This window comes from Grampus griseus (assembly GCF_964374135.1).
Source record: "Grampus griseus genome assembly, chromosome: 14".
Taxonomy (NCBI): domain Eukaryota; kingdom Metazoa; phylum Chordata; class Mammalia; order Artiodactyla; family Delphinidae; genus Grampus; species Grampus griseus.
The window spans coordinates 16,673,524-16,686,062 of NC_139008.1; the positions used below are offsets into that span (position 1 = coordinate 16,673,524).

Genomic DNA, 12,539 nt, shown 5'->3' on the forward strand with positions numbered 1-12,539 from the left:
GTTCCACAAGGGCAGAGGCTGTGTGCCGCCGACTTCTAGCCGGGTACTGGGCACGCAGAAGGCGCTCCATGAAGATATGGGGAATGAATGAGCGCAGGAAACGAAAGAGAAATCGACACTTTACCAAGGTGGCAGGTCCGGTACCCTTTACCAACATGGCCGCCGGCCCGCGTGGACTGGCGGAGGGCGCCGGGCGCGGGGCGGGGCCGAATGGGGGCGGTGCCAGAGGGAGCCGTCAGGTGCGGCCCCGCCCCGCACCCCCCCGGCCTCCGCCCGCTCGATTCCGGATTGGTCCGGTTCCAGCGCCGCAGCCCGGCGGCCGCGCCGTGGGGCCGCGCCGGGCACTCGCCACTTCCGGCGCGTTGGGGCTGTTGGTTGGGGGCGGCCGCGCGGCGGGAGCGGGCAGCACTGGAGCGGGCTTGCGCAGGGATGCTCCGGGGGGCGGCGGCGGCGGCCGTGTGGGCTGAGGCGGCAAGGATAGCTCGGGCCCTCGGGCCTTTCCCCTGAGCCGGCCGCTCGGGCTGCGCCGCCGAGGCCCATTCAGCGTCCGCCCCTTCAGCCTCGGGGTCGGGCCCACCGCCACTTCTGAACGCGGGGGCCGGGGAGCCCCTGCCTGGGCCCGGAGCCTCCCACTGGGGGTCGGGCCCGGGCGGGGGGCCCCGAGCCGCTGCTCTCCTCGCCGGCCTCCGAGCCCCATTTCCTGCTTTTTCAGTTTCCTTGCGGAGGGGCGGGTGGGTCTGGATGAATTGTTCCGGGGGTCCCCGATGAGGCGGGCCAGGGGGCCGTGCTCTTTGTAGAGGGTCCCCGCGGGGCCCGGGTGGGGAGGCGGTTGTCTTTGCATGGGTGGGGGACTTCCCGAGCCTGCCGGGACCATGACCTGAACTGTGCGAGCGGGACGTGTCCGAAGCCCGAGAGCTAGCTCACCTGAGCCGCCCTCTCCCCCAGCCAGCATGGTAAGTGGGGTCGGGGCCCCTTCTCTCCCGGGTGCCGGGTCTGAGCGGTGGGAGCGGGCCCGGGACTGCTGAGCCATCGCTTCTCCCCGGGGCGGGGAGAGGCGCGTGCCGAGCCCGACAGTGACACATGCGTGCAGGGTTTGCAGCCGGGCTCTGAGCTCCCATCCCCCCTCCCCCTCGGGATCGCTCAGAACTGGGAGGGACCTGGACGCCAAGCGGACACAACCCTTGCATCTGGTGTTTGCCTCTCTTACATTGTAGCAGCTCATCATGATGGTAGCTATCATTTATTTATTGAGTGCTTACTATGTGCCAGGCGCTGTGCTAAAGTGATTGACGTGTGTTATTTAATTAGCATACCAGCCCTGTGTTCTGAAGTGGGGACACTGAGGCACAGAGCAGCTAATTACCCAGCTCAAGGTCACTCTTAAGTAACAGTGGCAAGATTTGAACCCAGGCAGTCTTGATTTCAGAGCTCCTATTTGATAGAACACACTTCACAGAGCTGGAGGGGGTCTTGCTGTAGGTTTATATACGGGGCAGCTGAGAGGGTTTGTGGTTTTCAGAGGTCACTTACCTAGATCATAGGAACTAGGAATCAAAGTCAGGAATTGGCCTGTTCTTTTGACACCCGTTCTGCCTTTCTTTCTGCTACATGCTCTGGCCTTTTCCCTGGTAGTGCCTGGAGAACTCTTCATCTTTCTAGATCTAGTTCAGAAGCCACTTCTGAAGATAACATTCCACATTTTCCAGACCCAAAGGCACTGTCAGTACTTCCTTAGGTTTGTGCGGTCACATCTGTTTTTAAGCATTTGTCTTATTGTTATTGTAATTGTCTATTGCAGTAGACTCAGTACTCTCAAAGATGAAATTGTCTGAACTTTTATCTGCCCCAGCTTTTGGAACATAGTAAGCCCGCTGGGGTGGTTGCCTGGCCTGTGTTTGACCACTTCCAGTTACAGAAGTGTTCTTAAGGTTGCCCATTTTACGTCTTCCACACTAGTGGTCTAGTAGAGAAGGGGATGCAGGGGGGGATTACATCTGTAATACAACTGTTCAGGCCAGTGGGGTTTTCAGAAGTTTCAAGGGGCCTGTGGGTTATGTGTTAGGTTCTGGGCGGAGAAAGAAGCCCTAAGGCATAGCCCGTGCCTTCGTGGGGCTTACAACCAGTCAGATAAAATGCACCATTAATGCCAAGCAGCACTGTATAATAGATACTGTATGTAGGATAGTGGCAGGTCAGTTAAGCTCTCTGAGTCCCAGTTTCCTCAGCTATAAAATGTGGAGACAGGGATTTTCTAATGAATAATCTAAAGGTATGAGGTATAATATTTAGTGAACGATGAAAGTAGTATTCAGTAATCCTTCATTGATTCTTTCAATGAATTTTTTTTAATAGTGGTAAAATATATGTAACATAATATTTACCATTTTAACCATTTTTAAGTGTATAGTTCAGTAGCATTAAGTACATTCGCATTGTGTGCGTCCATCCCCAGAACTGTTTTCATCTTGTAAAACTGAAACTGTACCCATTAAACAGTAACTCTCATTCCCTTCCCTGTCCCCTAGTGACCACTATTCTACTTTCTGTCTCTATGAATTTCACTACTCTAGGTCCCTCATATAAATGGAATTGTACAGTTTTTGTCTTTTTGTGACTGGCTCATTTCACTTAGCATAATGTCTGCGAGGTTCATCCGTGTTGTAGCATCTGTCAGGATTTCCTTCCTTTTTAAGACTGAATAATATTCCATTGTGTGTGTAGACCACATTTTGTTTATCCGATCATCTGTTGATGGACACTTGGATTACTTCCACCTTTTGGCTGTTGTGAGTAATGCTGCTGTGAACATGGATGTACAAATCTTTTAATGAATTTTAAGTAGCCACTATATTCGAGGCTCTAGCGAATGTCAGCTAAACAAGATAGACACGTACCTCCCCTCGGGTAGCTGACAACATTGCTTTAGAACCTTTGGACAGAATTTTATTGTTTATTGATTTAAGCTGGCCAGGCACTCTTGTATTCAGGTTCCATTTTAATTGGCGGTCAGGAGAGTTTTATGAAAATGACCACCTTTGAGCAGTAATTGTAAAGTAGTAGTAGTTGACTTCATGATTTTACCATTTACAATTTTTTCTGAGGTAAGTTTTGAGTCAAGTTTTCTATAGCCTACCCCTCACTTATTTTAGCACACAGTGGGTGACCACAGCGGATTAAGGTGAATAGGACTGTCAAATTACATCCTTTTTGCAGTACTGACACCAGGGGTTCATCTCCTATAGGTGTCCCAGGTTCAGGGGTGTGGATAGGGCAGGCCTTGTCCCTGGTCGCAAGGAAGCCATTGCCTGATTTGTGTCTTCCCAGAGGAGGGTCTTTTGCCTGGGATCACAGTTCTTTATTCCAGGAACTTTTTTCCATTTCTTACTGACTTAACATTTTTACTTTAAAAAGCGTTTAAAGAGTTGGCAAGTAAGTATGGGCCTTTGTAATATCTTCTTTTTAAAACTTCAACTCTCTATTAAGATGAAAATGGTGTAATATGATAGAACTACCATTTATTAAGTATCTATACTAAGCTAGCTGTTTTTCATTTATTTGGTTTTTCTTTCAGTCACTCAGTATCAGTTAAGCACACCAACACTGGTAGGTTGGTTACCTTATTGCCGTTACTACCAGAGGAGGAGATGAACAGACCTGGTGTAGGATACCTGTTTAACAAGTGGTGGAGCCGGCATTTGGGTCCAAGGTGCTCTTCTCCAAAGCCTGTGCTCCTTGAGGTGCAGGTGCTTCCTCATGTGGAAGTTGGTTGGGAATGTTATCCAACTATATTTTATTTGGTTCTGAGATAGTGATGAGGGCTGGGGAGCATGGGAATTTCCTTTAAACTGTCCCTCTAGGAGGAGGGATTTTGACCTGCAAATTTAGAGCTAGTTAAAAAAAATTTGTAGTTGCAGTACAGAATTCCTAGAACAGTTAAACTCTAACTACATTGGATTAAATCATCATTTTGGGTTGAATTCCCATGAGTTCTCAAGTGATGTAACATCTTAGAGGTTCCCACTACTTCTCTGAAAAGTTGTTACTTAATATCAAATGAGCTTTGCTTATTGTGGAAATTTTGTGCAAAATTGAACCCTTACTTAAATTAGCATTTTTTTTCTTTTTTAGTTGCTTAGAAGATTGCTTTGGTTACAAAGTCTTCTCATTTTTGAACTCTGTATTTTTGTTATGTTTGGCTGTGCCGCGAGGCATGTGGGCTCTTAGTTCCCCACCAGGGATCGAACCTGTGCCCCCTGCAGTGGAAGTGCTGAGTCTTAACCACTGGACCAGCAGGGAAGTCTGCCTTCTCATTTTTCTTTTTAATTATTTTATTTTTGGCTGTGTTGGGTCTTCGTTGCTGCGCGTGGGCTTTCTCTAGTTGTGGCGAGCAGGGGCAGCTCTTCTTTGCAGTGTGCGGGCTTCTCATTGCCGTGGCTTCTCTTGTTGGGGAGCACGGGCTCTAGGTGCGCGGGCCTCAGTAGTTGTGGCGCATGGGCTTAGTTGCTCCGCGATATGTTGGGATCTTCCTGGACCAGGGCTCAGACCCGTGTCCCCTGCATTGGCAGGCGGATTCTTAACCATGGAGCCACCAGGGAAGCCCTACTTTCTTATTTTTGACTGTCGTGTTTCATGAATGGTCCCTGTAATGGAGGGAAAATCAGACCTTAAATTTGGCCACTCAGTTGGTGTGTCTTCTGTTAGTTCAGCAACTGTGTTGGATTGTGCACCGGGGCGGGAGGCGTGAAGAAGCTGTGGCGGTGGAGGGAGATGGCAGGGAAAGGTTCAGCGGTTGTCAGAGGGGCTCTGTGGCAGTCACGGCATTAGAGGTTGTCTGGGAGACAAGTATATATCCAGAAATGACTTGAACAGCTTGTGAAAAAATTAGTAGATGACATGGTTCAAATGATAAAATTACCTGCTAAGCAGACCCCAAAAGCACTATTAATGTGGTACAGAGAAGTAATTCTGTATGGTAGGCCAGCTTTTGAGTACCTCAGTTTATTCATTTGTTTATTGACTTCCCTCATCAAGCTTAAAATCCCAGGTACTGTGGATACAATATGTTAAAGAGTCTGTATTTATAGGGCTTAGCATATGCCAGGCTAATGAGTTTACATATGTTAACTCATTTACTCTTTCAAACAATTCCAGGAGGCAGAGGCTATTGTTATTTTCCATTTTCTTTTCTTTTCTTTATCTTTGGCTGCATTGGGTCATCATAGCTGCACTCAGTCTTTCTCTAGTTGCGGTGAGTGGGGGCTACTCTTCCTTGCTGTGCACGGGCTTCTCATTGCGGTGGCTTCTCTTGTTGCAGAGCACGGGCGCTAGGTGCGCGGGCTTCAGTAGTTGTGGCACTCGGGCTCTAGAGCGCAGGCTTCGTAGTTGTGGTGCACAGGCTTAGTTGCTCCGCGGCATGTGGGATCTTCCCGGACCAGGGCTCGAACCCGTGTCCCCTGCATTGGCAGGCGGATTCTTAACCACTGTGCCACCAGGGAAGTTCTTATTTCCCATTTTATAGATGAGAACATTCAAGACCCAGAATGGTTAGGCAGCTTCTCAAGCTCACACTACAACCAAGTGGCAGAACTGGCATTCAGAGCCAGGCAGTCTGGCTCAAGACTCAGTGCTCTCAACTGTTACACTTTCACCCCAGGAGGGATAGTATTGTCCCTGCCCTCTAGAGGTCAGTTCAATGAGGAAATGGGACATATATTCTGGTAATTATGAGAGGCTGTGTTAAGGGTGACCATTAACACAGAATGCATTGATACAAAGGTGGCATTCCTGAGGACAGGGAACAGGGAAGATTTCCCAGGAGGAATATTTGAGTCTTGAAGGGTTAGGAAGAGTTTGACAGCTGGACACGGGGGGTGGGGTGGGGGGTGGTGGGGTGGGGTGGGGTGGGGGGGGGAGAGCCTTCTAATTGAAAGTTTGCAGATAGTTACAAAGATTAGATATGTATCAATAAAGATAATAGAAAGTAATAGGTGTCAGGGGTGGAAGTGAAAGAAGGAATTAACATTCGTTGAGTACTTAGGACTTTGTAGGGCTTTATGTGCATTTATATGCACAGTACACAAACATGCTATTTTTTCTCATCGTGAATACCTTTATTCCTACTTTCCTGGCCAGCTGCTGCCCCATTTCCTTGTTCCTCTGTGCAACAGAACTCCAGGAAGGAGTGGTCTTTGATTCCTCACCTTCCATTCTCTCCCAAGCTCACTTGTCAAGGTCCCACCCCGCTGCTGTTGAACGCAGGGGTTAGTTCTCATCTTAGTCAATCTGTCGGTAGCATTGGACATGTTGAACACTCCCCCTTCTGTTAAAGTCTTTCTTCACCTGGCCTCCAGGACACTAAAATGTGCTTTTGCTTTTCCGCCATCTTACTGGATATTTCTTCCTCATCGCACTGATCTTTGAACAGCTGGAGTGCTCTAGGCCTCAGACCTAGTTAGCTCCCAGGCCAGACCTCCCTCCTGAGCCGCAGTTCTCATGTATCCAGATGCCTACTTGACATGCAAGCTTGTTTGTCAGGCATGTCAAATGTAACCTGTCTAAAACCCAACTCCCGACTTTCCCCTTAATTCTTTTCTACCCACAGTCTTCTCTTTCTCAGTTGGGGGCAGCTCCATCCTTCTAGTTGCTTGTGGCAGAAACTTGGAGTCATCCTTGACCTTTCTTTCTCTCATATCCCACATCTGGTCCGTATCAGGAAGGCTGATTGTTTTCTACCTTCGAAATGTAGCCAGGATTTTATCACTTCTTGTTCCCTCCATTGCTGTCTCTCTAGTTTAGGCCTTCATCATCTCTTGCCTGAATTACTGCAGTTGCCTCCTAACTGTTCTCCTAGCTTCTGACCTTGTCCCATGATAGATTGTTTTAACACAGTAGCCTCCGTGATCCTTTGAAAAGTCTAAGGCAGATCATGTCTTTGTTTTTTTCCCATGGCTCCTCATCTCACTTAGAGCGAAGGCCACAGTGGCCCACGTGCGCCTCCGTGACCTACTGTGCCCTCCATATTCTGGCCCATGGTTACACTCTGAACCCATCTCCTGCTACTCTCCCCTTGGTTCACTCTGTTCAGCTACTCTGGCCTCCTTGCTGTCCTTCAGATGCTCCAGGTGTGTGCCTGCCTCCGGGCTTTGGCCTGGCTGTTGCCATTGCTTGGACTGCACTTTCCTCTAGATGTCTATATGACTAGCGTGACCTCCTTGAGGCCTTCTCAAGAGGCATCTTCCCGGTGAGGCCAGTCCTTACCACCCTATTTAAAATTGTAACCCCATCTCAGAGCTCCCAGTCCTTCACGTCCTGCTTTACTTTTTGTAGCATTTACACTTTTAAACATTTTACGTGGTTAATGTTATTTATGAAATCTATTTTTTGTTATCTTTTTGTGCTAAAATATTAACTCCCTAAAGCTTTGCTCTGTTCACTGATGTATCCCGAGAGTCTAGAACAATTGCTGGCATAGTAGACAGTTACATTGTAGTTAGGAATGCTGTGGAGGTCTTGGGTGTTCAAGACCTTTAGAGAAAGGGAGTACATAGAACTTGCACAGAGTGGGTATTTCAGAAGAGAAGGGTGTAACTGAATGTGTAGTGTTATGAAAGGATCTATAATAGACTGGTTTGGCAATGGTGGAGATTTTTGTGAAGAAGTGGTTGGGGAGAAAGCTTATAAAAGCAGTCAAGGGCTGGGTTATGAAGGGCCTCCAGTACTACCCAAGGGAGTTTGGCTTTGTTTTTCGGCTGATTTTTCTTAAAGGAACATTAATCCATCTACTGTGTGTAGGTTAGATTGGTGTGGGAAAACAGATAGGACACCATGCCTGTGTGGATGTGATAAAGGCCTGTTCTTGGATTTGGAGTTAGGAGTGGAGAGGAAGACTTGACCAAGAGAGTCATCACTTAAAACTGACTGATTCCAGATTCAAGGGATGAAGAAAAGGGAGGAGCTCAAGCTGATTTTGGAAGCCTCTGAACTGGTGATTGGGAATAGTAGGAAATTTTAATTAATTGGTGGTTGGATTTGGTAGGAATGGAAGAGATGACAGGTAAAGAAACTGACAGGGAGATGACAGGAGACAGTCCATGTGCCGATAAAATAAGGGATTTGGCTCTGTAGGTAGGGAGGCAGATGCCGCTGTGTTGAGATGAAGGTAATTGGCATTGCGCAGGACAAGGATCTTGACAACTTTTAGGTAGTTGGATTGTTGACATATGTGTCCAAGTCAAGGGAGACGTGACTGCACCAGCTGGGGTGAAGAGGGAGGGAATTCCTGAATGTGTAGCTGTTACTTTCCGCTTCTTTTTCATCCTCCCTTTTCCTCTCCACCAGTGGTTTGTTGTGCAACCCACTGCAGACTGATTGTTTGTCTTCACTACTTTTCAAGATCACCAACGACCACTGTGTGCTGACTCCAGTATATACAGTCATCCGTTGGTATCCACGGGGGCTTGGTTCCAGGAGCCCCTGCATATACCAAAATCTATGGATGCTCAAGTTCCTTACATAAGTTGGCGTAGTACAGTGAATGCATAAATAGCCTCTTTTCAGTCCTTGTGCCATCTTTTGGCTGTTGGCAAACACTGGTCCCTTTTTCATTTCAAAACTTCTCAAATTATATCTTGTTCTCTAGCCACAGCAAGCCACTTGTCATTCCCAGAACACCGAGTACGCTTTCGTACGTCTCTGCCTTTGTTCAGTGCTGTTCCCTCTGCTTGAATGTCCTTTTCTTCTTTTTGAGACCTTACCTACCTCTTTGAGGCTTTCCAGCCACTAGTTTAACATTTCTCATCTTTGATTATAGTTAGGTGTTCTTTTTTTTTGCTTTTATTATTTTGATTTATTTGTTTTTATTATATAAGAATTACAAGGCTACATTCTTGTAGTAAGTGTCAAATAACTCAGAAGTTTGAAGAGCAAAATGTGAACCTCCTCCATCCTTTCCTTGGCTTCCTCTCCTTTCCTCCCCCTCCAAGCCTGGGAGTGGAGAGGATTAGTTCTTTCTCTTTATGAGCCCATATCAGAATGAATCTCAGTCTTTACATTTCCAGTGCCCCGTAAGCATTCAACAGATATTTAGGTAATTGAAAGGGTCAGGTGTGATGGGAATTCCCTGGTGGTCCAGTGGTTAGGACGCTGCGTTTGCTGCCAAGGACCTGGGTTCGATCCCTGTTTGGGGAACTAAGATCCCACAAGCTGTGTGATGCGCCCCCCCCCCGCCTCCCCCCCAAAAAAGAGGTGTGAAAACAAATCCAAGAAGGTCAAGGTAGGCCCTTGAGGTTAGTAAATGATAGTAGCAGCATTTAGAGAGTATAGTAAGCTTGAAATAGAGTATGAATATAGTAAAACCCTGTTTTTCCAAAAGCCATGCAGCCAGCAAGCTCAGATAGCAGCATTTTTGCCCTGGGCAGGTGGAGGTGGGGAGCAGGTAAGCAAGAGGAATTGTTAGAACAAATGCTGTGCAGATGGTACACTTCCTGTGAGGCTCCAAAAACTGATTGCTTCTGGGAGGACTGCTGGGGAACAAGTGGGAGTAGGGGTGGGGTGAGGTGAGAGCTGTGGATGTACCTGAGGAAACCCACAAGGCAGAGAGAAGTGAGGGAGGTGAAAGAGGCTAATGGGAAGGGAAGGAAGCTGGGGCTCAGAGGGAGGAAAAAGGTCTGTGAGTGTTTCAACACTCTGTGTTAGCCGTTGTTTGGGGGCCCTCATGTATACTACAGACAGTACCTCATTTCATCTTACAGCCACCCTGCAAGGTAGGTATTACTGTCTGTTCCTGTTTTACAGTTGAGGAAGATGAGGACCCCGAGGCTCAGGGAGGGTAATATAAGTAGCTTGTTTAAAGTTACATAGCAAGTTGATGGAGATGGGATGCTGACCCAAGATTCTAAACGCACAGCCCAAGTTTTTTCTGTAGCACTAGATTTCTTTTTAAGCCTATGCACATTTACATAGGTATATTTACTTCAGATGTAACCCAAGTTGAGTATATTGTCCCAGGAAAAACAGTACATCTAGCCAGCTAGCCTTAAAACTTGCATAATTTACCTTTCATAACAGAAAGGGCAAGATGGTAAAAGTTTGCTGATGACAAACGTTACTTGAAATGTAGCCCAACTGGGTATATTGTCCCAGGAAAAACAGTACATTTAGTCATCTAACCTTAAAAGCTGCATAATTTACACCTGGTAATGGAAAGGGCAAGATGGTAAAAGTTCACTGATAACAAACGAGAAAATAGATATTTCTGCATATGCTCTAATGTGATAGATTAGAAAAAATGTGACTCGAGGGCAAAGTGGTAGCTGGACCACATAACAGGACAACAGAGAGGAAGGTTGCTTGGCTTCTTTATGTATTTCAGTTCAGTTAAGCCCATTAGGCTTAGCATACACAGTAGTTAATTTACATCAGAGCAGTCTGCTGCTGTTTTATATGAAGGTTATAATGAAAAATATCTCTGATCTCAGACTCCTTGAAAAGGTAAAGGTATTTTATGAGTTAAATGCAGTTGTGGGGGAAGTCATTAGTTTTTAAATTGGCTAATAATCAGACCTGGGATAGATCAGGGTTTTTTTTTAGATTAACAGTTGGATAATTTGTATAAAAATTATGTATGCTCATTAAAAATCAAGCAGTATCAAAAGGTATCAATACAAAGAACGTGGCAAAAAAAGAAATCCCCTAAATCCTCCTACCCTGAACTATGATTAACAATCCATATGTCTTTGTTTCTATCTGTCTATAAGGTAAGGAGGTTAGATATCTAAAATAAGTACTTTTATTAAAAAAGTGGTGATGCTGATTTTTTGGGTCATGCTAGTTTTAAAATAAAAATCAATTTACTATTTTTTGTATTAAAAAAACTTTCTGAAATATTTATATACTTTATATACTTACAGGAAGTTGCAAAATGAGTGCAAGGATTCCTGTTGTACCCTTCACCCAGATTCCCCCAACGGTGACACCGTACATAGCTGTGTGCAATATCAAAACCAGGAAATTGACATTAGTACATGGCATTTGTTGACTAGACTACAGACCTTATTCAGTTTTCACCATTTTTTGACCTGCATTCATGTGTGTGTATGGCTCTATGCAGTTTATTCCATGTATTGATTGATGTAACTTCCACCACAGTCAAGGTACAGAGCTGTCCCATCACCGCTGAAGATCTAACTCATGCCTGAGTATATTTTTCCTAATACTCTTTGTATTTGTAGCCCTCCTCCCTCTCCCCTAGCAACCACTAATCTGTTCTCCATCTCTACAGTTTTGTCATTTTGAGAGTGGTGTAAATGTAATCTGCAGGCCGGAACCTTTAGACATTGATTTTTTTCACTGAGCACAGTGCTCTTGAGGTCTCTCCGTCTACTTGAATTTATTAATTTTATTTTATTATTTATTTATTTTAAACATTTATTTATTTTATTTATTTTTGGCGGTGTTGGGTCTTTGTTGCTGTGCACGGGCTTTCTCTAGTTGCGGTGAGCGGGGGCTACTCTTTGTTGAGGTGCACGGGCTTCTCATTGAGGGGGCTTCTCTTGTTGCGGAGCATGGGCTCTAGGTGCGCGGGCTTCAGTAGTTGCAGCATGTGGGCTCAGTAGTTGTGGCTTGTGGGCTCTAGAGCACAGGCTCAGTAGTTGTGACGCACGGGCTTAGTTGCTCTGCCACATGTGGGATCTTCCTTGTCCCCTGGATTGGCAGGCGGATTCTCAACCACTTCGCCATTTAACATTGATTAGTTGATACGTGTGTGTGTGTGTGTGTGTGTGTGTGTGTGTATACACTTTTTTTCCAATAGAGTTCATGGTTGCTCTGTTCCCTGAATTATTTGTTTTGAAAATGTCTGTCGTCCTTATCCATAAATGGTAACTTGGCTGGGTATAATACTAATGGGTCATACATTCTTTTCCTTAGAATTCTGTGGATATTTCTCCATTGTTTTCTTCCATTGAAGGTTGTTGTGTGGAAAAGCCTGGTTAGCCTAATGCATTCTCCCTTTACCTCAGTGAGAGAGAACTTGCCTTTTTTGCATGACTGCTAGGAGAACTCTGTATTGCTGAAGTTCAGTAACTCAATTAGGATATCTTTAAGTGTGGATCATTCTTTTATCATTTTGCCCTAGAACATGGTATGCCTGCCTTAATGTTTTTACCTGGTTCCCTAATGTTGGATATTTTAGATTTCTAGTGTGTGCTGCATCAGTACTACAATAAACACATCAAATTTCTCTTTGTCCATTTTGTGAGATTGTAGGATAAGTTTCTAGAAGTGGAATTGTGGGGCAAAAAGTACATTTAAAAATTCTGGTATTTAGTGCTTTTTCTACAAAAAGATTGTATCAGTTTATATTCTCACTAGTGGGATAGTTCCTGTTTCCCCACCTTCTGGCTGACACCAATAAAACTTTTTAATGTGAAAGATGAAAATGGCACTTCAGGAATAACATGTGCAGTCCTTTAGTTATGAGTGAAGTGGAACATCTTTTGATGTTTTATTTCCATGTGTATTTTTTCCTATGTCACTTGACC

The 12,539-nt window shown here is 45.5% G+C and overlaps 1 protein-coding gene across 2 annotated transcripts in view; it reads left to right on the forward strand.

The window, feature by feature from the left end:
* Positions 1-583: 583 nt before the first annotated feature.
* XPO6 (exportin 6) overlaps positions 584-12,539 on the forward strand; it is a 106,111-nt gene continuing 94,155 nt past the window's right edge. For both annotated transcript variants that reach the window (XM_082670128.1, XM_082670129.1), the window contains exon 1: positions 584-953. In XM_082670128.1, coding sequence (XP_082526254.1) covers positions 951-953 — 3 coding nt within the window. In that variant the 5' untranslated portion in view covers positions 584-950. The remainder of the gene's footprint in view (positions 954-12,539) is intronic.